This window comes from Dipodomys ordii, unplaced genomic scaffold, assembly GCF_000151885.1.
Source record: "Dipodomys ordii isolate 6190 unplaced genomic scaffold, Dord_2.0 Scaffold70, whole genome shotgun sequence".
NCBI classification, from domain to species: domain Eukaryota; kingdom Metazoa; phylum Chordata; class Mammalia; order Rodentia; family Heteromyidae; genus Dipodomys; species Dipodomys ordii.
The window spans coordinates 10,723,672-10,749,778 of record NW_012267286.1 but is presented as its reverse complement, the minus strand read 5'-3'; the positions used below and the strand labels follow the sequence as shown (position 1 = coordinate 10,749,778).

General features: G+C 36.9%; 1 protein-coding gene across 1 annotated transcript in view; it reads left to right on the top strand.

Annotated features, from left to right (window-relative positions):
• The first annotated feature begins 4,760 nt into the window (after positions 1–4,760).
• Positions 4,761–26,107, top strand: part of Bank1 (B-cell scaffold protein with ankyrin repeats 1) — a 189,440-nt gene continuing 168,093 nt past the window's right edge. The window contains exons 1-2 of the mRNA XM_013023789.1: positions 4,761–5,030; positions 22,226–22,624. Of these exons, the coding sequence (XP_012879243.1) occupies positions 4,961–5,030; positions 22,226–22,624 (469 nt within the window). The 5' untranslated portion in view covers positions 4,761–4,960. The remainder of the gene's footprint in view (positions 5,031–22,225; positions 22,625–26,107) is intronic.

The following is a 26,107-nucleotide window of genomic DNA, read 5'->3' as shown; positions in this document are numbered from 1 at the left end:
CACACTTGTATTCCTAGCTACTCAGGAGGATGAGATCTGAGAATAGAGGTTCAAAGCCAGCCTGGGGAAGGAAAGTCTGTGAGACTTTTCCAATTAACCACAAAAAAAAGACAGAAGTGGGGCTGTGGTTTATATGATAGAAAGCTAGCATTGAACAAAAATGGTCAGGGACAACACCCACCCAGGTGCTGAGTTCAAGCCCCCAAAGCCCCCAAACTGGTACACACACACACACACACACACACACACACACACACACGCACGCACTCACACACACACACTCACATACAGGTCCTGCTTTGGATCTCAGGATGATCAAAATTCACTATGTATCTCAGACTGGCCTTGAATTCATGGTTCTCCTGCTTAGCTTCCTAGGTTCTGGCAGTGCAGACTTTGTTTTCTCTTCAGGCTTTCCTGGTATTTGGTCTAGTTTTGAACCAGCAAATCAAAGATTTAACATCTGATGGGAAGAGTATAATTTCACATTGAAAAATCAACCATGTTCATCTAGAAGAAAATCCTCCAACTAATAAATGGTCAGATTAGGTTAGATTCATAATAGGTTGTTGTTTTAGGAGGAACCCAGCTTTGTTTTAAATGTATCTAGAACCCAAAAGCAGAAATAAAGCTTATTACATGAGCAAAAGCATCCATCTTGCTGAGTGCACAGGGAATCAGCCATAGCAACCGCAGCAGGACAACTGAGAACAACTCAAGCTGTCCAATTATTGGTAGGTACAGTCAGCATGAAGCTCTTATCATCTCTGCAGAGTGGGCTAATCATATTGAGGCTCTCCATACACTGCTAGAAAACAGACTGGAAGGGGAAAGAAGTCAATGGTTCCAAGAGCCTGATATATCAAGAAACAAGAAACCAACTGTGGCTAGCATTTTTTGTTATTTCTCTAACAGAGGTAAAACCAGAGTCTTGCAATTGCACACTGCTGTTGGCATTTGACTGGAAAAGTCTCTCACTGTGAGAATTACTAAGTGCCTCGTTCCTGAGAATAAATGTGAACCAAGAGATAACCCAACATTTCACACAGTGTTTCAACAATTCCTCAGCAGAGGAGTAAGGGGAAAGGGAGAAAACTTTTATTAAAGTTTCCTTGACACTGAAAAAAATAAAAGTAAAATGAGTGAAACCTTTCATCAAATATATTTGCATAAATACAAAAATCAAAGTTAGAATACAGCCAAGATTCAGTTCATTATTTTCTTCATCATCATCATCATCATCATCATCATCATCATCATCATCATCATCTCATCACCATTCTTCTCTCTTGCTCTCAATCTCTCTTTTGGTGTATGTATGTATGTCTGTGTAATTTTTTTCTTCATCCTCAACCAAATAGTGTCAGTCACAATGAATTTAGTGTTGCTCATGCACATTTTTAATCATATTGATATTTAGTTGCATAAGATTCTAGTTCTAGGGCTGGGAAGTTGGCTCAGTGGTAGAGCGCTTGCCTCCCATGCATGCGGCCCTGGGTTCGATTCCTCAGCACCACATAAGCAGAAAAAGGCCAGAAGTGGCACTATGGCTCAAGTGGTAGAGCACTAGCCTTGAGGCGAAGAGCTAAGAGACAGCACCCAGGCCCAGAGTTCAGCCCCCACAATCGACAAAAAAAAAAAAAAAAAGATTCTAGCTCTGTGGGAAAGTGAGTGAGAAAACAAAATGAGTTTTTCAATACAATAATCTTTCCTTATCCATGGTTTTAGTTACCTATGACTAGCTACAAGTCCAAAAATATCCAGTGGAAAATTCCACCAGAGACCGAGCATCCATGCGCACACTACAGTCACATAACTATTACTATAATCATTTATTATAGTTCTATTTTAGTATTATTTGTTAATATTTTATCATGCCTAGTTTATGAAGCATACTTCATCACATATGTAGGCATTTGGAAAAAGTGAGCATTTAAGGTTTAGCTCTTTCTGTGGTTTCCACTGGAAATGTTAGAACTTATCATCAGTGGCCAAGAGGAAATGACCGTAGGTGTGTATTATAACCTTGCTGTAATGTAATCTTTAGCAGTGGCCTTAGGTAACCTTAGAAAAGAAGGACAACAACAAAAAGAAGAGTAGATTTTGGAGCCAGTTTTATGTCTGAATTCCAGTTTTATCACGTCAAACTTCTAAAATCCAGATTCCTCATTTGTAAAATGTGGTTAAAGCTACCTTGATTTAGGAGCCAAATGGCTGTAATACTGTGGAACTCTTACATCGTTATTGGCATATGGACTTATAAAAAACAATAAAAACAAACCAGACTACTGATTCGTAGCAATAGTAATAAAAGAAAACTAGGAGTAAGGCAATGGGCTACTGATCATGTTATTCCTTTTGAATGGAATTGGTATTTTTCCAAGCTCAAAACAAATTAAAGATGGAATACTTTTCAGACTCTAAATGGAAGATTAAAAAAAGATTTTCTAACTCAAAATTTAAAACTGAGTAGTTTTTAAAAATCTGACCACAGTTTCAAACACATTTTTTACTTAATTCCTCCCCCTAGTTATGAGGATCATATTGTCACAAATAGTTAAAATCATCTATGTATTGTACATCTCTTTTATATGTGTATCCTAGGAGCCAGTATTCTAATATCATATAACTGACCAAGGCTTAAGTGTAACTTTTCCACTTTTCTCATTTATATGAGATATGGAAATGTGAATAATTGCACCGGTAGGTCAAATAATAAGCTGCAGAGTTGGCAGGCACTTGCAGCTTCTGACTGCCCTGCATTTAGGAAGGTAGTTCCATAAATGAGACACATACAATTTGCCTTCTGAAAATCCCTTTTCTTCCCTTTCCCTCTCCTCTCTCTTCCCCTCTCCTCCCCTCCCCTTTCCTCCCCTCTTCATTTCTTCCCTTTTCTTTTGTGCAAATACTGGGGCTGGAAGCCCTCCTCCACTTCTGTCCTTTTCCTTGTTAGTTGGAGATAAGACTCTCCCAGATTTACCCAATTTGGCTTGTTTCAAACCACAATCCTTAGATCTCCATCTCCTCAGTAGTTAGATCATATAGGCATGAGCCATGGGACCCAGGCTCTGCAGACGCCTAACAAATGTTGTGTACGTCCATCAATGCCTTTGAAGACTGGGACTTCTAATTGGGGACCATAAACTGAAGTTTTATCTTGGTCAAAGTGGCTAGTGCTGAGAATATATACACTAAGAAATTAATTACATGAGATGTTATTAATTCATTTACCCCAAATGGTTTCATTTAAGAAGACTTAGGCTTTCCCAAGAATTGATTTCTAAACATGCTTGACCAAAAATTAATATCTATCCTGTAATCCAAACTCTGTCTCTTCTTCATCACATTAAAGTCTGAATAATGATCACACACAGAAGATAACTGACTTGTCAATACAATTGTCTTTCATGAAGTAGGTAAAATATTTTGATCCATTATTTCAGATTAAGAAAACTAATTTAAAATTAATAATGAAGTTAACCAAATTATTGGATAGGAGATAACTACACCTTAATTTTTTTCAAAATTTTCTGACATTTCACGTATTTCCCCAAACTCTCTACATTATTTTATAAAGGTTTACGAATATGTCCACTAATGTGGAGAAAGCGTACATTTTAAAAATATTTATACAGTATTCCTAATAGAGGGAACCATTTGCTGAATGAGCTTTTGTAATTCTTTTACAAGAAACGCATGAGAAATATTGCAAAAGTTACTGGGAAGTCAGCACAACTATCTACCTTAGATAGATAACTTCCACAAGATAATGTCTGGGTAAAACGGGACCAGGATATTTCAATTGTTGTTCTACCAACTGTTAAACTTTGCAAGAGGAAAAAAGTGAAGGTGGATAAAGAGTTCAACCCCAGCACGGGTTTATTAGAAAACAAAAAAACGTCTGGAAGGGTGAGCCTCCAGTCAATGCTTGGAGACACCTTGTTTACAATCTAAAGTACTGATAGTAGGTCTGAAAGAATGCTACAATTCTCTAGTGGGGGTGGTTTAGAGGTGGCACAAGAGGTGGTAAACAGGATCACAGTTGGAGATAGAGAGGGAGCTGAGCCTAGATATCTGCTCAAGGCCCAAACTGGGAGTCACTTTTGGTCTGGTGCTTGATGCCTGAGTTTATCTGGTCTGGAAGAGGCAAAGGTTGGGTGTTAGTGAGTCAAGGAACTGTTTGGGGGCCTCAAGATAAGGACCCATGGTCATTTGGACCTAACATCCATCCATCCATCCATCCATCCATCCATCCATCCATCCATCCATCCATCCATCCATCCATCTATCCATCTATCTATCTATCTATCTATCTATCTATCTATCTATCTATCTATCTATCTATCTATCTATCTATCTATCTATCTAGTTATCTCTATCTATCTATCTATGGGTACTATAGATAGATCTATGATCTCTCATTCTCTATCTATATGAAATTTGGGTAAAATGAAACATTAACACACTTTGTATCTTTATTTCTCTGTGTGTGTCTCTACTGGTTTCTAGTCCTCTCTGTGTGTCTCTTCTGGTTTCTAGTACTCTCCCTTTCCTGAAAATGCCTATTTATTTCCTACCGGAAGTGGGAGAAACCTATGTGACCGAGGTACCCTAAAATTACCAGAGTTGAAAATGTGAGACAAGACATAGGGCCCCAGAGCTTTATGAGAAACCACGGTTGCTTTTTGGAAAGCATGCAGGAAGCAGCCCTTGAAGAGTTTCACTTCCTCAGGGCGCCCCACCAAACCTAGGCCTGACCTTGTGGCCTGAGCCTGGGGTTGCATGCTTCCGCAGAGCTGCAGATCTTGGCCACAGCTCTCTCCCCCCTCCCCCCCACTCCGTGGATGGAAAGCAGGCTGAAGAGTGGCAGGAACACAGAGAAGAGCTTGCTGCAAATCTCTGTGACCTGGAGGGGACAAGTAGATTTGGGGGGCCTATCCTTGGACTTCAGCTACCTGCAATGCTGCCTGCAAAATGTGGTGCTAGGGGCAGGAGCCTGGACCTGTCCCCCTGTGGCTCAGCACCCCCAGGTGGGTGGTCGTGTGTCTGGAGGGGCTGGAGGGAGGAAGGAGACACCTCTGGGGCCTTGTGGAAACTAAGTGCCCTCATTAGGTAACCATTATCTTGGAATCGCCAAGGTCAAGGAGGTCAGAGGGGAGGTTGGAGGGGAGGTGTCCTCTGGGCCAAGGCTGTGTGAGTCCAGGCTCTAGTCCACCAGGCACTCAGCAACTTCTGATTGGGAACTTTCCAGAACTTGGAAGAGGCTCCTGTCCTATCCACAATCACTTTGCAATGTATATTTATTTTTTAAAATTTTGCCCGTCCTGGGGCTTGAACTCAGGGCCTTCAGCTCTTTTGCTCAAAGCTAGGGCTCTACCACTTTGAAACACAGTGCCACATCTGGCTCTCTGGTGGTTAATTGGAGCTAAAAGTCTCACAGACTTCCCTACCCGGGCTGGCTTCCAACTATGATCCTCAGATCTCAGCCTCTTGATTAGCTAGAATCACAGGCGTGAGCAACTGGAGCCCAGCTCTTTTTATTTCTTAAGTAGCTTTACAAAGGAGTTTCAAGTCACCGTGTTAGTTTGAGTTCAGTGCAATGTGTCTTAAAGCTATATGGCATCTTAAAGTTGTGTAAAGAGAATGAAACTTCCCATTTGCTGCTTTGCCATTTACCTGCCAAGACTGCCAAAGTGGCTTGTGTTTGCTCTCTCATGCAGGGGCTGTACCCAAAGCCCCTCCATGGGCTACTCAGGAAACCCCTCCATTCTGATGACTCTGTAGATGGATTTACATTCTCACAGGGACAGTTGTACTTTGAGGTATTTGCAAAATGCACTTGTGAATTATATAATGAATATAAACAGAATACAGCTTTGAAAAAGCAAACACTTCATTAGAATGTGTTCCTGGTGAGACATGCAGGAAGAAAATGTATTCTGAACAGAATTTGCTTAATTTACAGCACAGAATTAAATTGCTCATGGCTTACTAGCATTTTTATAAACAACTTTGTTTTGAGTTTTGCTTTTGCTACTTTTTTGGCTGGTGCCTTAAAAAAATAAAGTAGACTACTACTAAAAATTTTTTAAATGGATAATATTTTTGTGACAATAGAAAATGACAACAAAAACCATGAGCCCATGTTGTCTGAATGAAAGGACTTTTAAATACAGAACCTCCTTTTTTTTAATTTTTTTTGGTCAATCATGGGGCTTGAACTCTGGGCCTGAGTCTTTTCCCTGAGCTCTTCAGCTCAAGGCAAGTGCTCTACCACTTGAGCCACGGCGCCACTTCTGAAATATTGAACTTTCTTGGCTTTCTTGGCTTCCTATGGGTCAAATGGGCCACAATGAAGCCTGAGCTGTTGATTATCTGTTTTGTATGTTCAGTTGAGCAATTTGAGCTACACACAGTGGAGTACAGTTTTTTCAATTTTGAGTCATTCAGCCTGGAACTGGTTTTTATTTGACTTAATACTCAAGTAAAACTTTGAGGGCAGTTTCTGTTGTAAATAACAATAGAAAAATGTGACTTACTGTTTAATTTGACTTACTGTATTATACGATACTGCTCCGTATTTTATCATTACATTCAACTCATTATTCTTACTCCTTTATTGATTCTTTGATTCTTTACAATAGAGTATTGGCATTTGGTAACTCCTTATTTGGCTAAGAGTAATTTAACTTTTCTTGTAATAACTTATCTTTGAACATTAAACCTATTCCTAACTTAGTGATATGAAAAAGTCATCAAACACATCTTGTTCCTATTCCTTTCTTATGAAAAACATGGAGACTCTTTCTGCTCAGAATGAACTTTGGTTTCATATGACACCTAGGGGGTCATTTAATTCAACTAATTTTAAAGAAAAGAAAACACTCATTTTCTCATGGTTCCATATGCAGTATGTATTTGAAGGTAACCCATTCACCAACTCACCAGCAACTTTTTAACTTCTAACACTTGCAGAGTAGTATATATGAAGTGATAAACATGGTTGCATGCCCAGGAAGATGTTATGTTTCCAGCATTGATGACTGACTTGCCGTGATATATTTATATGTATGTCCCTTTGTTAACTCTTAAGCATCTAATTTGTCCTTTAGTGGCCCAGTCAGCATCAGAATATCTTTACAAAGTCAATTGTCACAGTGAGTGAAAATTCTTTTAGATTTTATCTTGTATCTTTTATTTAACTGAATGCTGTCTACCAACATCCAAGAGAATATCTTCTTACATTTCACAAAAGAACTAATAATGTTGGGAATTTTTTGAGTTTTAGCGTCTAACTTCATTTGGAGTTATTTAGCCAAGTCTAGATTATTCCCTATCCTATACCTTTGTATAGTTTCAGTTATTATCTTGTGCTTCTGATGAGAGTTAAGGATTCACTTAAAAACAGAAGCCATGACAGAGTAGAACAAGCATGTATGCTGTCTTGCCATTTGTTGAATGCCTGTACATAGCTTATGAGAAACAATATTGTCTAAGGCTGTTCTGATTTGAAGTCCTCAAAATTTGTGCTCCATCTACAACATTCAACACGTCCAACTTATCTTTTTCCTCTGAAGGAGATATCCTTAGTGCCTGGCAACACTGGCTTTCTTTAGATGAGCCTGGGAAAGTTGCTGGTTAGGTCATTTCCCCTGGGATCTTAGTGAAAGAGAGCTTTCATATGGACCACTGAGGTGACATCACTAAAGATTTCAAGCTTAGACATCAGCCCATTTAATGTTATACTTGGGAACAGAGAGACATTTTCTGCTGTGGCATGTTATAATGAATGATCCCTCTCTATTCACGGCAGACTCTATATAGCCATCTTTAGACCCAGTCTCAGCATCATCGGTTAGCAACTCTATAACTGCCGCTGAATTACTAAATCTTACACTATCTCAGGTGTTTATTAAAAAGCAAAATTTTGAGGGAATAGGAACCTTCATCTGAAAGTTGCTGAGAGATGAACACAGAAAGCTGAAACCCTTTTCCAGATGTCATAGCAAGTAGCCATTGCTTCATACAGATTAGTTACTATTTTGATTCTTAAGTCATTGCTCCATAGTATCATATTTACAGACAAGAGATAAACATTTTATTGAAAAGATGCCTCATATTGGTTTGGGAAACAACAAAAAATGAAGCAATAGCACTGTCTCATTACCAAATATTAAGAAATCTGGCTTTCTATATAAAGGTATTGTTATATTCTTGGGGAAAGTGTGTGGCTTGGTAGTTTGGAGAAGAGAAGAAAAGGAATCCACAAATGCAAGGCTATACCCATAAAACATCTCAGTGTCATTCTTTACAGAGTTAGAAATTCATATAAAATAGGAGACCCTCCCCCAAATGGCCAAAGCAATCTGGAGTAAAATATAATACTGGAAGTATTATAATTCCAGAATTCAGGGTATAGTACAAAATCATGGTAGCAAAAACAATATGGTAGTTGGACACTGGTGGCTAATGCCTATAGTCCTGGTTACTCAGGAGTTGAGATCTGAGGATCTCAGATAAAAGTCCATTGAGACTCATATCTCAAATTGACCAGCAAAAAGCTTTGACAATCAAGTGAATGTGTGATGTCTTAAGTTCAAACTCCACTGTCAGCACAGAAAAACAAACAGCAACACCAATAACAACAAAACTCATATGATTCTGGCACAGAAACCGACTCAGAGACCAACGGAACCCATTAAAAGACCCAGAAATGAATCTGCCACTCTATAGCCATCAAATTTTTATTTAAAAAATTTTTTATTGTAAAGGACAGGTACAAAGTAGGTGCAGCTATAAAAGTCTGGTGATAAGTACATTTCTTTTTGAACAGTGTTACCTCTTCTCTCGTGCTTTCCCAGTTTTTCCTTCTCACCCCTCCACATTTGATTTTTTTTTATTAGGGAGCCCAAGATGTGTGTTGGAGTATAATAGCCTTTTCAATACATGGTGCTGGAAAAACCTAGATACCCACACACGAAAGACTGAAAATGAATCCCTTCTCTTTCACCCTTCACTACTATCAATTCAAGGGGATCTTTGTACAAGGCCTTAAATTTTGAAACTACTGTAAAAAAAAGAGAACAGGGAAAATACTAGAATTTATTGGCATCCACAGTCATTTTCTAAATAGAAAACCAGCAGCTCAGCAAATAAGAGTGAGGATTGCCATCCAGTTAAAGCCTTCTGCAAGCCACACCCCAGTGGCTCACGCTTGTAATCCTAGCTAATCAGAAGGCTGAGAGCTGAGGATTGTGGTTCAAATTCAGCCCAGGCAGGAAAGTCTGTGAGACTATTATCTCCAATTAAATCATAGGAAAATCTGTGGCCCAAGTGACCGAAGTGCTATGACTATAAATATGTGTGTGTGTACATATATATACATATATATGTTAGATAGATAGATAGTTAGTTAGATAGATAGATAGATAGATAGATAGATAGATAGATAGATAGATAGATAGATATCTGCAAAGCAAAGGATGTAGTCACTAGTCTGAAAAGACAGGCTACAGAATTTGTAGGGACTAATAATTAAAATATGCAGGGAATTTAAGGTTTTAATACAATTGATGTGAGAGTTGGGGACAATCTCTAAGTTTGGCTCATGGTAACAGCTTTCCCAACTAGCCCACATATGGAATCTAACTAGCTCCACTAATAACATGAAGTAAGCAAACCAGAAAGGCTCTTAACCAGCTGCTGACACCAGAAACACGTTGAGGTCAAGACCAAGAATTTCTGGGTCCTAAGCCAACTCCAGTTATCCCAATTTAAAAAGAAAAGTCATTCTGTTCCACTGGAAGTGCATTATGTTAATATATTAATTAGGGGAAATTACCTTTGATATGCTATTAAATCTTTTATTGGCTTAAGAGGGGTAGACGAATCTCTCTCTAAAAGGTGCTGGATCACAAAAGCAACATAGTAACTTCATTTAAATCAAATGACAAAATTGGAAACTGTATCGCGAAAAATGTCTTTCCATGTAAAATTTCATTCCCAAATTAAATCCATTAACCACTCATTGAAAACTGTGTGTTCTGTATTGAAATTACCAGGGAGAAAATGTCAGCTTTTATTAGTTAATATTAAACTGTAAAAGCTGTTAAATAAAACACCAAATGCCCTTTTGAAGGCTTTTAAAATAGGCTTATCAAAGTACAGTTTCAAATATATCACAATTATTATTTGTATTACAAAAATGAAATTAATCTAGTCTCTCATGGCTTTTCTAGATATTAAAAATATGACTAAATTGTTTTTAAAAGACAACTAAAGCTCCAGTGTATGTTTCCATTTGTGGGCTAATTATATTGATTTCTACATTTATATGTGATATATATATATATATCACATATATGTGCATATATATGTGATATATATATCACATATGTGCATATATGGACATATATATCTGCACCTTATGACTAAGAAAATGACTTAGCTATTCTAAAATCTAATTTCTTTATTTTTGGTTGGTCGTGGGGCTTGAACTCATAGCCTGGGCACTGTCCTTGAGCTCTTTTGCTTAAGGCTAGTGCTCTACCACTTGAGCTATAGCGCCATGTTGAAAAGCTAATTTCTTTATATCTGAAATACTTAATATACAGGTTTTATAGGAACATCATAGTGAGTAAATATAACCTCACAGATGGAAGATATTGCTGCTTTCACAAGGTCTAATATTCAACTCACTTTTAATAGCCAATATGTGTTTACATGGCTCATTTTATACACATTTGTGTCATGTGAATATGCAATCAGGACTAAGAACATCTTATAAATGCCTTCTCATGTTCTCCTGATTCATTTTTCCTATCACTAGATTGAACACAATGTTTCCCCAAGCATACATATCTCAGCTTTACTACAAACCTAACTGGATAAAAATCTATGTTCTGCTACAAATCAAATTATATGGCATTAAGTGTAAAATTCTTTGTTGTCCTCAGGGAAAATAGTTAATGGGTAAAGAAAAGTTTCTCATTTCAAAAGTGTAACTCTGTTCAAACAGCATTTTTTTTAAAGTAGTTTAAAATTTTTCCCATTTCTTTGAATTCTTGAAGGAGACATAGTCTACAGCTTTGTATTTTCCACCAGCATCATTACCTTCCAGAACACCAACACTCATTTCGGAAGGCAGTCATAAATACAGTTCCCTGATATGGTGCCTTCCAAGTTTCAGTCCTTCCCCAAAGACCAAATTTTGGCTAGTATGCTTGTTTCCTTATTTAAGATAAGAAAAATATGCTTAACTCCTTTATTCCCCTTTAAATTTAATATAGCTTGCAGGAGCTTTTGCTATCACTATTATAAATGAGAAGCCATTGTTACTTGCCATAATGAAAAGTGATCACACAACTATACAGTCTGAAAACAAAACGGTGTTGAAAAAAGTTATCACTTAGGATCAGTTCCTGGGATAGTAGCTCAGTCTCTCTTGGATAGTGCTGGAGTTCCAAGCTGTGAAATCATCCTTGTAGACATAGGGCAGCTAAAGAGACAGGCTTTCTCCGTCCCTGATGACCTTCACTGGGCTGCAGGAGCTTGTCCTCCATCTGCTGGCAAATCCTGCGCTCCCAAAGAAGATTTCACTTTCCAGAGGTTGAAATGAATTTTCATTTAGCTCTTGGAGGTGTCAGGCACTATGATAAATGCTCAAGTCCTTTATATTCCTTAGTTAGTTCGTTCTGATAGGAACTAACTTCATAGGTGGTGCTATCTAGGTGTTCTAGTGGGAAATCTAAGCATAGAGAGATTAATTGTTTGCTTCAGGCTAAATAACTAGGTAATAGTAGAGGAAGAATTTTGAATACAGAAAGACCTGAACTCAAATCCTAGGCCTGTTCGCTACTGTAATGATTCGGAAGTAAACTAATTTCATTTTGATACACATATGTATCCACACCCTTCTTGGGAACTTATTCCTCTTTAGTGAACACTTGTTTTTCTTGCTTTTAAATAAATTAGTATCTTTAATAAATAGTTGTACAAATGGGGTTTCAGTTCATCATGTTCATTTATGAGTTCAGGGCATCTTGATCAATGTCACATCTATCATCCTCCTCTGTCTGTCTCAACAACATTTCTGTTTTTCTAATAAGAAAAGTAGTGGCTGTGTTAGAAAAATATGTAATATAAAGATAGCACTAGTTATTAGTATATTATAGGTCAGATAAGTTGATGTTAGGCGAAATGAACCTCAAAGAAATATTTTTGTAAGAAATAACAAACAGAGTCTCTAAATGGTAACTATTTAAAAAAACTTAGAAAGTTTCACTATTTCAAAATCCTTGGAGGAAGTGAAATACCAACAGCACAAAGAAGTGTCTTTGAAGTTGGTTGTTCTGGTATGTAAAATCATCACACCTACAATACAGATGTGATTAAAATAGATGGTAAAAGTTAGCAATAACTTAGAATGCCTTTACCTAATGTTTAGCATCCCCAAAGGAATTTTCAAACTTCTATTAATTGTCTCAACAAATTCTTCTAGCGTATCATTTGTTGTAACTAAGTGAGAACTCTAAACAATGATCATGTAAGCCACTTACAGGGAGTTAACCTGAAAACACTGCGTAAAGAGAAGCAGAAAGCATACTGCACATACATCTGCTATACTTCAGAAAACCTTAGAAAAGGGATAGAAGGAACTATAATTAAAGTAAGTGGTCAGATAATTGACATCCAAATACCCACAATATATCTCTATCCTAATCTTTAAGATGTGAATGTGTCAGGTTACATAGCTAAGGGGAATTAAGGTTACAGTTGGAATGAAGATAGTTCATCAGATGAATTTGAGATAGAAAGACCTTCAGAGATTGTCTGGATGGGTACAATGTAGCAATCATGTCCTCAGAAGGAGGAAGAGGAGGGAGAATGCAGGAAAATGATGTCTTGAGAAGGACTTGGGCCCATGTCTCTGGCTTGAATATGGAAAGATAGAGACCATGAGCCACCAACTGCGAGTGTCCTCTAGAAAGTCGAAAATGTAATGAAATACATTCTTCCCTAAAGGCTCAGGAAGGAAATCAGCCCTGCCATGTTTCTTGATTTTAGCCCAGTGAGACTTAGTCTATGAATCTCCAGACTGATGTGGTAGAGGAAACACCAATGGGAGGTAGAAGAGGGAAAGGAGAAAAAAGTTGGTGAATGGCGGTGAATATGATACACTTAGATCTGAAAATAGAATAATGAAACACACTGAAAACTACTTAAAACAAGAGGGAGAGGCAGGAGGGTTAATAGAAGTAATAAAACCTGGATGAATTTGATGAAGGAATATTAGATGTAGGAATGTAAATGAAACTCCTGGTTTTTTTCCTTGTGGTGCAGGGACTTGGACAGGTGCTTGATCACTGAGCTACAACTCCAGTCTCATTTTTAAGTTTGCACAGAAGCAATAGACAATGAATAGAGATTTCAAAGCATGTTGGAGCTCAGAGGAAGAGTACATGGAAGGATGCTAGCCATCCAACATCCTTAGAACCTCAGTCTACTTAAAACATCATGTGAGCCATGAGTGCTAAATGGGATAGGAACACAGGGTTGTTCCAAAGTTAAAAGACATTCATGGTTGCAAAACACCAAAGCAATCTTTGCTATACAGTAGGCATGTTCTCAATTTTAGTAGTCTTAGTATAATTATTATTGTCATGATCAACATCATTATTCCTGTTTAGATTAATGCCTATGGGAGACAGTTATTCATGAAACACATAGGTTTCACGTTTTGTATCTAGAAATTATGGATTAGTGTCTCCATTTGTTCCAATAAAGAAAGTGAAGCTCAGAGGACAGGAAGTCACTGAGTCAAGGAGAAAGGGCTTTTAATGATGAACTCAGGAATTTCTGAGACTATTTGTCAAAACTTCTACTAGTCTTAGAGCTAGACATTATATGTTTCTGTGACATAAAACCCTATTCTACCCATCCCTTCAAAGACAAAGACATTTTGAGACAACTGGTTTAAACCTGTAAGTATTATTCCAGATTTTCAAGTTTTATTATCTTATTTTATTGTAATATCTGAGAATGTGAATGATTGTTATCCCTGATAGGAAATTACTTTCAGACTGTTTTCTCCTAATCATAAAATTTCAATTGGACTACAGCTGGCTTGTCATGTATGGAAACATATGGTATAAAACTTGAGGTTATTTTCTTTTTAAAGTAACCTAAGCACATTAAAGAACCTTCTAGGAATAATGAATATTATTAAAAAATAGAATATGCCATACTCCCCTACACAGAAATAAGTACTAATATTTGTCTAGAATTGTATGAGTTTGTGCAAATACATATGAAAGAGCTTGCAGTTTGTTTATAGTTTGTGATTTTCAATGGAGGTTACACATTAATTCATGATACATTGTCAAATTTTAAAATGCCAAACCATAAAAACACACAAAAGCAAAGCACATAAAAGCACATAAAAACCAAAAAGCCAGAAGTGGAGCTATCACTCAAATGGTAGAACTCTAGCCTTGAGTGAAAAACTAAGGGACAGGACCTCAATTCAAGCCCCAGTATTGGCATTAAATAAATAACTAAATAAATAAAATCGAAATTCCAGATATTTATATTTAACTTTAAAAATATATTCAATGTATATTTAATATATAAAATCTAAAACATTTCTTCTACATGTGGGAAAGTATTCAGGACCCTATTTAGTTAGAATTTCTCTACGCTACTCTTAAATGTAAGTAAACAGATTTGATAAGGAATATAACATTACTAAGTTTATTTAAGAATATTTATTTTTACATATGCTTAGAAAACCTTTCTCTGTAAAGCTTTTCTATGGTGCTATACAAGTTTTTGACAGACAAAATCATAGATATTTTTATAGGAAAAAATTATGAACTATAATATTTCCTTCCTGAGTCTTCAGATTCAAATTCATTTTTCATGTGAAATTCATATAAAAGTATAAATTGATCTTATTATATTATGTACTTCCAAATGTTAAATATTAAATAAAACAGAACACTCAAGAATTTTGATATGTCATTATTTCATTTCAGAAAAGATTCGTTTTCAAGTATAAAATATCAGCCAAAGGCAAAAAGTCGTTAGTTTTTTCAACCATAGTTTTGGTAATCGGGTTAGCGCCCAAGTTCTGTGACACTTGAAATATGGGAAATTATAATAGTAAAAAAGCATCTTTATAATAGTCCGTATGACCTAGAATGCCATTAAGTTGTTCTTACTTAATCACATATTAATTGTGCTATAAAATCTCTTCCCTTAGATCACCATCTCTTTTGATAGCTTTTGATAAATAAAATATTCACTTCAAAATTACAGTTTTATGTTTAGATATGTAGTTCCAGATATGGTATGTTTTCGTTTGTAAATGGTGAACTGACTCTCATTTGACAAAATCACTTTGGTGAATTAAGACCGAGTTTAAATGAATTATTTTGGTAAATTAAGTAAAACATATGCAGCCAGTTTCTTAATATATAATCTTATAAGTTATTTTGGTTCCTTTTGTCTCATTAGAAAGGCTAAACTCTTCATTTTCTTTTTTTTCCAATCAGCAAAATTTGAGCAATTAATAACTATGGCCATTATCATCAACTGCTAAGAGTGATATGCATAAAAATAATAACAATAATAACCCAAACCTGCAGTTATTCTCAAACCTGAGATGAGTTGGGAATGAACATTGAGAATATTCAAAGCGGTGACACTGATCAAGACACACTGTTTTCATAAAATGTTTCAGTGAATGGCATCTCCTTTGCACAACTAAAGATTTAAAGAAACAAAAATCAAATTTCCAAAAATAGATCTAAAGCAAGTAAGCCCTTGACCATATTTTGAGAAGAGAATGGAGTTAGAATGGTAGCAAAGTAGCTGCTATCAAGTGCTCTCACAAAATTGAGGATCATTCTAGAATGAGTGACCTGATGCTATTGGCTTGTTGTGGTGTTAAGTGTGCGTTTTCCATGAGCACCAACCCTTGGGGACCCTCTGGGGGATAGACATGTTTTGCTAGGTCTGCTATTTCCCTTGGGTAAAGAATGGTTACAGAGAAGGCAAACAGCAGGCTGCTGCTAGTTCCTGGCTTTGCTGTGTCAAATGAGCAGGTTTTAATCATATGTTTTCCTTTTCTTTTTTTCTTTTGTAACAATACTGGGTTTTGAGCTCAGGACGTTGTACTTGCTGGGCAAGTGCTCTACCACTACTGTAGCTCCTGTTTCTAACTGAACAGCTGTTCCCAAGATATTTTATAATCTCCACATTGGGCTGTAAACTTGAGGGTCAGATCATTTAAGAGGGTAATGCCAAATCCATGACTTAAACTGAGTTGTGTTGTTTTTTAAGATCTCAAAAGAAACCTTACGGCCTAGTGCTCATCCCTGTAATCCTAGCAACTCAGGAGGCTGAGAGCTGAAGACTGAGGTTCAAAGCCAGACTGGGCAGAAAAGTCCATTAGAGTCTTAATTCCTGTTAACCAGCAAAATGCTGGAAGTGCAGTTGTTGCTCAAGTGATAGATCACTAGTGCTAGTCTTGAGCAAAAAAAGGTCAAAGACTGCACATGCAGGCACCACACACACGCGCACGCGCGTGCGCGCGCGCACACACACACACACACACACACACAGAAAAATAATTGAGAAACTGATTAGCAGCTTATTCTGAATCTGCTTCTCCCCTCTGTCTTCCAAGTAGCTGTTATTATAGGCAATTGCCATAATGTTTAGCTCGCTTTCTGAGACAGGATTTTAGTACGTTTTTTCCCCTCAGGCTTATCTCCAATCAGTCTTCTACCTTTTCTTCCCGAGTAGCTGGAAATACAAGTGTATACCACTACACTCAGCCTGGTTCCCAAGAACTTTAAACATATTTCAGACTTAGTGAAAATATGCCAGTAGTAATTTCCCAACGAGATGATTCTGAGTTTTTAAATTATACTAATTAATATCTACTGAAACATTTAAATAAGACTTGCTTATCATATCAGATATGTACTAAAATTTTGAATGGCTGATATGGTAATTTTATATCAAATTCTGACTGCATAAATTTGTAGAGTTGAGTAATGTTTGTATTAAACACTAATAAAGTTTAATAGTTTCTTTAGTAGGGGGATTACATGGTAGATGTGAACATAAGTTTTTTTCAAATTTTATATGTCTTATTAATTTTTGTCAGCATTATTTTTATAGTAAAAGTATTGAGGCTCAGTCTACATAAATAAAATGTGTCTCATTAGTATATCTTATAAAGAGTTTCAAAATTTTCTATTTCTTACAAACCAATATGTTTAGTAAATTTAATCTACTGGCATACTAAGTTAAGGACAATATCTCTATTGTATGTCTTCAAAATACCTTAACTTTTCTGTAATGGTACATTTTTCTTTGACATTTACATTTTGATTGCAGGAGGATTGCAGAACACACTTAACCACAGGACAAAACATTTCCAAGTTAAATTTTCCCTCAACCACATGAAACGTATCAATCTCTGATCCTGTGGCATTTGCAGTTGTAACTCTAGTTAATTTTCAGTAAGTATTTGTTAGTTACCAGTGTGACCAAAGGCTTGTCCCACAGGCCCAGTTACTCACAAAGGGAAACTGGGAAACACACAAGTTCAAATCTAATTTGTCTTTACTTAAGCCCCAAAGAACATAAGGAAATCATTATATGGAGAATGTAAAGGGAAGGCTCATGTTTCTTAGCATTTTTCATGCTTACTAACTTGTTTGTATAGTTAATTCTGAAATGAAATATGCATGTTATTTCCCCCTCTTACTTTTTCTTTTGTTCCATATAGACCATATTCTATAGGCCATATTTTCTTCAAATGAAAACAAACATTTCAGCAAATTGCATAAACTTCTGTCAATTAGAAGGCTTTCCTCTACGACTCTCTTTTCGGTGACAGCCATGAATAATTCATAATATGGTTGTCAACCACTTTGAACTGAGCTTGGATGTTTTCAGACTCATCCAGAAACTAGTGTCTTGCCTCTTTTTCTGTTAACAGGTTAGGTAATTCACCATAAGATAACAGATGTATATTGAGGAAGAAGTAATAGAGCAATAAGATTTAATATCATGAATGAGTAAACCCCACACTCCCGGTAATTCCTTGACCCATCTATGCTGGCCTGACTTTTTGCTAATAGAATCTAGTTGCCCATAACCAAATTAATAACCTGGTAGGTTTTAGAACATTGATTTCACCATGGGCCAGTTAGATTACATAAACAGGAAATATCTCAATCTGTTCCCAAAGTAACTCAAGAAACATCATTGGAAAAATGAAGCGTGATCTTTCTCTAAACTCTTAGAAGTTATGTGTTTCAGAATTCTTAATTGAGAGCTGCTTAAAAAAACAAACCTCCAATTAGAATAATTATAAAGCTACAGTGACAGAGATGTTTGTACTTCAGTCTGACTGTAAAGCAGAACGCTTCTCACTCTGGGTCTTACCCCCAAACTGAGATTTTCTGGTTACCTGATAAATGAGTCAGAGTGCCCCAGTGTGCATGCTTCATAGGAAATGCAGAGAGGCCCATGAAGTGAGACATCCAGCAATTCATCTCTTCATATACAAGGATGTTTGCTGCACTCATGCTCCTTGATTTCTTCAATGTTCACCAATAGTGCAGGCCTCCAAATTTCAACATGATCTACCTCTACACGCTGGCATAAGTATATCCCATTATGTCATCTAGGGTATTTGCTCTTTTCTTGTGAGCAAGAATACTTAATTTCATCCTAACCTACTTTATACCACTATAGGAAGTGACTCATGGTACCATTAGGGTATAAAAATCAATGTGGTCAGTATTTCTACAGATTTTTATTATGATAGGGAACACAGCCATGAATTAAGTCAGGCATGTGTTACTGCTATCTCAGCACACTGCTTCTTATTCTCTTTATTCATTGCAATCATAAAGTGATTGCTTGAGCAGTGTCTGTGTATAGCTTCTTTAGGCTGGTTGGTTTGCTCCAGTAACGACTGTCATATGTAAGCAGCAATAAATAGCAATCTGTGACTATGTTTATGAAAAACAACAGTTATTTAACAAGGCCCTATAGCTTTGTACTTGCCAAACTTGTGCATTAAACAGAGTTAGAAAGAAATCATGCTGGAAATGTAGCTCAGTGAAAGAGGACTTGTATAGCATGCACAAGGCCTAAGGTTCAATCCCTACCATTGCAAATAAATAACCATAGTTACATCCTTCATGTCTTTGTTGGTGGTATAAATCAGAAATGTGGGGGCTTTGTTTTGTTTTATTTGGGGGTAACAGACAGTGACAGAGGAGGCAAGTTTAGTTTGATCTGCATACATGACATACATGTATGCTAATGCTATCTCTGGAGATTGAATGGTTTTCCTCAGCTTGCCAGCTTCCATGAAAAATCGCAGGTGAACCACTTACGAAAAGCATTTCAGAGTGTCTCACAAAAAGGGCATGTCACAAGGTGACAGCTTTAGCAAGAATTTATTTTAGTATAAAGGAGTTAAAGCAAGGAGAGAGGGAAACATTTCCAGCTCCCTGCATAGGAAATGGGAGTTAAAGACTCAAAATGGTGGCTACTAGCTATAACATTGCTTATGCTGTCTGGGGTAAGGGAGCCCCAGTAGTCTTGCCAATCTGGCAGCTCGTCATTCTTATGAGGGTGATGATTGGTGAGGCTACTCCCAAACCTAGGTAACCTTATTTATCTTACAAAACTGTATAATGAAATTTTAGAACTTTGAGGAAATTTTTTATTCATTTACATCCCTCTTTTTTGCTTTTATGCAGAAAATAGCTTACACACTATCAAAAGAATGAGACTAATGCGAAACGTGAGTTAAAATCTGTCCCCCATTCCATAAGCACAGCTTCACATAGCAGATGTTTTTTTTTTTTTGTTTTTTAATGAGGTCTCATCTCAAACCCAAATCTTGATTGTGTATAATGGGAAAAGATTGCATACGGGAAAAAAAGGAAAAATGATGCCTATTTTCAATATTACATTTTTTCCTAACTGCTAAAGTGCAGAAGAAAAGGAACTAGAAAATCACACAAAGAAGTTATAGTCCTAATGAAGACAATAGTGAAAACATAAACATTAATCTGGATAGAATTCCACCCACCCAGCTCATGACTTATGTCAACTGGCTTTATATCCATCTTGGTAATGTTATTCCTACTGCTTCAACAGAGAAAGAACATTGGGTGTTTTCTAAAAGGGTTAAAATGGTAGAACGTTGTAAATGATAGTGGAGAAGCCCGGGGTCCAGTGGCTCACATCTGTAATCCTGGCTACTCAGGAGGCTGAGATCTGACCATCACAGTTCAAAGCCAGCCCGGGCAGGAAAGTCTGTGAGACTCCTATCTCCAATAAACCATTCAGAAAACCAAAAGTGGAGCTGTGGCTCAGGTGGTAGAGCGGTAGCCTTGAGCTGAAGAGCTCAGGGACAGCCCAGGCCCAGTTCAAGCCCCACAACCGACAAAAAGAAAAAAGATAGTGGAGAAACTTAATCATAGTAGAAAAGTAGCAAGTGTTTCTTGCATCATCTTTCTATGTATAATCTTTCTGTGTGTGTAGGGGGCGCTGTTATGCTCAGCCATTGTCTCCATGGATCCCTAGCTACAGCTTTGTGGTCTGGTACCTCGCCAAGCCATTGCTTCTTCCTTCTGCTTTATTGTCCCAGGAGATCTCTAAGGCTGAAGGGGTGTCTGTAGCCTGTGACCCCCCAACAGCCCAGAGGTGCTGGAGATTGTTTAGCTAATAGTGAGATTGAGGATGGTTTTAGCCACTGAACAATGGCTTATCACAGGTTCTCCAGCCTGCCGTGGATCACATACATAATGTCACACAGTTGATTTTTCATAGGAACAAGAGAGCCCTAAGTAATACTGAATTGTCATTACCCATTGCCTGCTCTGTGCGTTGATACACACATCATTGGCTTCTCTCTACTTCTTGTCTTACATACTGCATTCTCACACTGGTGGACTAGTTCTGCTAATAATTATTGGCTGGCTATTGTTCTGTTATTTCAATTGTGAATACCATTACATTTTTTTCCATAGAGAACAATGATAACTATCTATAAGATACTCAGCAGTTATCTCCTCCTGGTGAGAACCATAAGAACCACAATTCTGAAGATGCAGGAGAGCTCAGTTGGAAGAGCACCAGCCTTGAAAATGAAAAGCAAGTGCGAGTGCAAAGGCCTTGGGTTCAAGACCCAGCACACACACACACACACACACACATGCACGCACGCACGCACGCACGCATGCACGCGCGCTCGCGCACACACACACACACACACACTATGCAGGACCAACGTTCTCCAAAAGTATCTTTTTTGTTCTACTTATTATCTATCCACGTTTTAATTTAGTGTATTTCGGTATACACATTTACAGGTATGATATACTGCCTCATGTCATGATAAATCAGTACTGTTAATTCTGGATTTACATTTAAATGCTGCTGTCTTCCATCTTCACTCACATTAGGCATAGGCAAGATTTAGATTCCTCAGTTCATTTAGCATATTCTCTTCGCAGTTAAACTAGTAATTTGTCTTTACAGTATTATGATATGTATACATTTATAGTAGGGATCCAAATAATGTACCAATCCACTTTCTTATATAACTTTTGGTTTCCTTTTGTTTTTTTGTCTCGAGTAACGTCCACTCAAATTTTAAATGTTATGTGCAAAATGCTGTAATATCGCTATCTTTAATTAAAATGTATCTGAATCATCAGACTTCAGTTATTAGAACAATTTTCTCAGGTTTCTGTATATGTGATAATATTGTAATTGTTTTACTTACTTCCTATGAGCCTCTTTCTAAAAATGCTCTATCCACCTGCTATACATGGCTGTGTCTGCTAGAACTCTGTCAGCTGACATTTGGAAACTTCCTTATGCTACTTTCCTTAATGGAGTTAATTTGCTTCTATATACCATAGTAAATTTACATTTTATACTGTATACAGAGGAGACACATACAGCTTGAACTATATTGTATCTTAATGATGACTTTTTATCCTTTATGATTATGACAAGGATCAAATAGTTGCTATTATTGGTCTCTGGTATAAGCAAATTCATATATTGCTTCAAAGGCATATTAAAATTTTAGAGAAGTAATAACACTGCCTGCTGCTGGCATGTCAAATATAGGGAAAATAATATGGCTTATTTCTCTCTCTTTTTTTTCTAGAAACAACAAAAGACATCTTAGTGATACATGAAGACGATGTGGAGGAATGGGCTTTCTACCTGAGGGAAATATTTCTACATGTGGTAAAACAAGAAGCAATCCTATTGTATCCCTTAGAGACTTTCTCTCTTAGGCCTCGGGAATTGCTAAGTTTAAATTCTTACAAATGTAAACTTTTGATAATATCAAATCGCCTGCTTAAAGACCTAACTCCAAAGAAATGTCAGTTTCTGGAAAAAGTGCTTCACTCACCAGAAAGTGTGGTGACTTTGCTTTGTGGGGTAGAGAGCTCAAATCAGCTGTACAAATTATTACATATCTCCCAGAGCAGATGGGAAATGTCAACTGAGCAGGAACCCGATGACATCATCTCTGTAATCAAGCAAATCATATTCAGAGGTAGTGTTGCCACATCTTCTCGGTTTTATTTTTATTTGTTCATATGTTTTAATATTTTTAAGTTCCTTTCAAACCAATAAACAGCTGATAGGAGAATAAAAAGGAAAGCATAGATGCCAACTGTATTTTCCTTCATGTTGTACTTTCCATGAAATTTACTTTTTTTTAGCGTTGATATAATCAAGGTTTATCAGTTGTTTGATAATGGTTTATAAATAATTTTCTTAGGGAGAACATGGCAGAACAAGGTGATGTGATGTCAAATGGATTCTGGAAACTGTTCTTATGTCCTTGGTGATGTTTGAGTTGGAATTATCTGTCTCCATGCTGTTACCAATCAATAGAAGTTCAAAGTTTGAAGGTCTAGATTAGAATTAATTTTAGAGCCTTGTTGTGCTGTCAATTGTGTAACACCTGTTATCATGGAGTGAAATATGGTTGGTTTTATTCATTTGAAACAGTAAATTTGTTAAACATAGAGTCATTATCTAAAAGATAGAAGGTCTCATTCATCAATAATCTACCGATCTATGTAATGGACCAGAAGCTGACAGTGTCAGAGCTACTGCCCCCACAGCTCTGCTGTTGTTGTGGGGGGAGGGGTGGAGCAGTCATCTGCTCCCCCCATTTTTAAAACCTACGTGTTAACTTCAACCCCCAGCCTTCCAGCTGTGGTTTCATTCCCTAGAGGGAAAGAAAGGGGTTATTATATTGTTTTATACTGACATACCAGACATTAACAGTTTGTTGTTTGGCCAGGAATGGTCTAAGAGGATTAGTGCCTATAATCCCAGATATTCAGGAGGCTGGAGAGCCATGGTTTGAAGCTGCCCTGGTACAAAGCACAAACTCTGCTTAAAACAATAATAATCTAAAGGTAAAGGACTGAAGACGTAGCCTTCATTATATAGAAATACATTTGTTCTAGTTGCTCTGATTGATAATGAACAGCTTTAAGTGTTAATATCTTCAAATGAGATTTCATTTTTATAATTAATAGTTGAAAAAAATATAGAGACTTGGAGCTGGGAATGTGGCTGAGTGGTAGAGTGCTTACCTAGCATGTGTGAAGCCCTGGGTTCCATTCCTCAGTACCACATAAACAAAAAAAGCCAGAATTGGTGCTGTGGCTCAAGTGGTAGAGTGCTAGCCTTGAACAAAAGAAGCTCAGAGACAGTACCTAGATCCTGAGTTCAAGCCCCAGGACTGGCAAAAAATTTTTTTTAAAAATTAGAGTCTTTGTATGCAGCATAGTTCTTTCTGGAAAACACTATTTGCTATCATTTCCCCCACATCAGATTTTGCACTGTGACTTTTTAGGAAGATTGAAATGGACCCAATGGAGCAAGTGACCACCATAGGTGAGGAAAGGGAGGTCAAATACGATGCAGATGTCTGTGGTCCCAGAATCCAAGCAGAATGTAAGCCTACAGGCAATTTCTAAACCATCCATCATATAACTTTTGTTAAGTACCTATGTCCCTTCACAAAGCGGGTCATAATTGTTAGAGTCAATTCCATAAAAACTTATTTTAATAAGCCACTTAAGCAGAGTGATGTTATTTTTGTTTCATCTTGCCATTCACATTGAAGACAAAAGTCTGGTTTTTCAAACTGGAGAGTGGTATAGATGGGTAAAATAGGACAAAGGATACAGAATTCCATTTTTCTCTCTTTTCTACTTCCTTCATTCCACAGAGAAATTACACAAAGTAGAAAAGAGCCCTCTATGCAGAGACACGCCATGATAAAGAGAAACATAAGAAGGCCAGGAACATTGTGCAAATAATTAAATGTTTAATATATTCACACAGACAAAGACAAACCAGAGAGAATTCTGTACTTAATGAAAGTGATGTTTTATAATTAATCAAGGCTCTAGAGCAAAGTTTTTTAATATTAAAAAAGTTAAATAGGAATTTATATTTCATCTGAGTATTTAATGTCCTGTTAAGGAATTAAGAAAACCTAAATCTTTTATCTCCATTATTGGCAAATTGGGAATAATACAAATCCAATAAGAGTTTCCAGCTCTCTGTGTATTTCATCACCACACAGACAACATTTTCTTCCTTCTGTTTGGTCTTATATTTATTTTGGGTTCTTTGTTCTAGCCCTTCTATAGAATTGAATGTGTAATGTAATAGTCTGGTTGCAAAGTTACAGAAAATCTACTCACTTTTTGCTTCTGGATCAATCAGGTTTGTTCTCTGCTTCCTACACCTACAGCTCTCTCTGTGGTTGATGTTCTTGTATTTTCGTCAATGTCTAATGATGGGGGGGGATGCTATTTATTAATGGAGACACTTATCTTGTAAATTTTGTTTTTATATTAGGCACACTCAGGATGGTAGTTGACTAGTTTATTTAATCTAAAAGAAACAGCTGAAAAATAGAGTCTCCCTTTGATTGATCCAAACACCAGCACCTCAACAATCTCTATAGCTTTTCTTCTTTTCTCTCTCACTGAGTTGTGTGCCTGGGAGAGTCCCGGTTGCCTGGCTCTGTGCAGAATGGTTCAGAGAGGCCTCTGGGCCTCTCCGACGCCATCCATCTGGAATTAATCCGATGTGCTATGTGAGGTTGGATACTGAATTATTTTTCCACTGTGAATTACCTGTGCTGAAATGTTCCAGTTGACTATATCTGAAAGTATTGGAGCCCTTCACATTTTTTATTTGACTCATCTTTCTTAACTTTGTATGAATTTGTTAATATCACTTGTATTCAAACATCTTGGCATACAATTATTTATAATATGCCTTTGAAAAATGTCTACCATGTATGAAATATTGTCATATATGTACATATGAACATATGTATATATATATGTACATATATATGGGGCTTCGTTGCTGAGATGAGCTTGTACTAGAGTTTTTACACAGACTAGATTTGAACCATGATCCTCCTGATCTCTATCTCCTGCATAAATGTAATTATAGTTGTGAGCCATTGTGCATGGTTTTTTTAAATACCTGATTAATTTCAGAAGTTTACCAATTTGGCTTGTGTTCTCAAAGAATAACCTTTTGAATTTCTGTTAAATTATATTTTTATTATCTTTAAGTAGTTATACAAAGAGTTTTCATTTCAATGTAGTTCCTGAATGGAATGTATCTTGGTCAATATTACCTTTCTCATTTTCTCCTAGCGCTCTCAACCCCACCTCAATTTACCTGGTTCATTTTCACATAAGTACATTGAATATTCAATTAATTTCCTGATCCTCTGAGTATTCGTTTGTTTTAGTGTTTTTGATTGTAATCAATGAAATGGCAACCATCAGCTACACAAATTCTGATTCCAGTGCATTTGCTAAAGAAACTAGGTCTGTCCCTCACCTCAGGAAACTGAGTTTCCATTTGGCATCATTGATACTCTTGGCATCATTGATACTCTTAATTAAAGAGAGAAATTGTCCTACTATTTCATGCCACCCACAGTCCCCACTCGGGAAAGTATTCTCTTTGTATGTTTGAG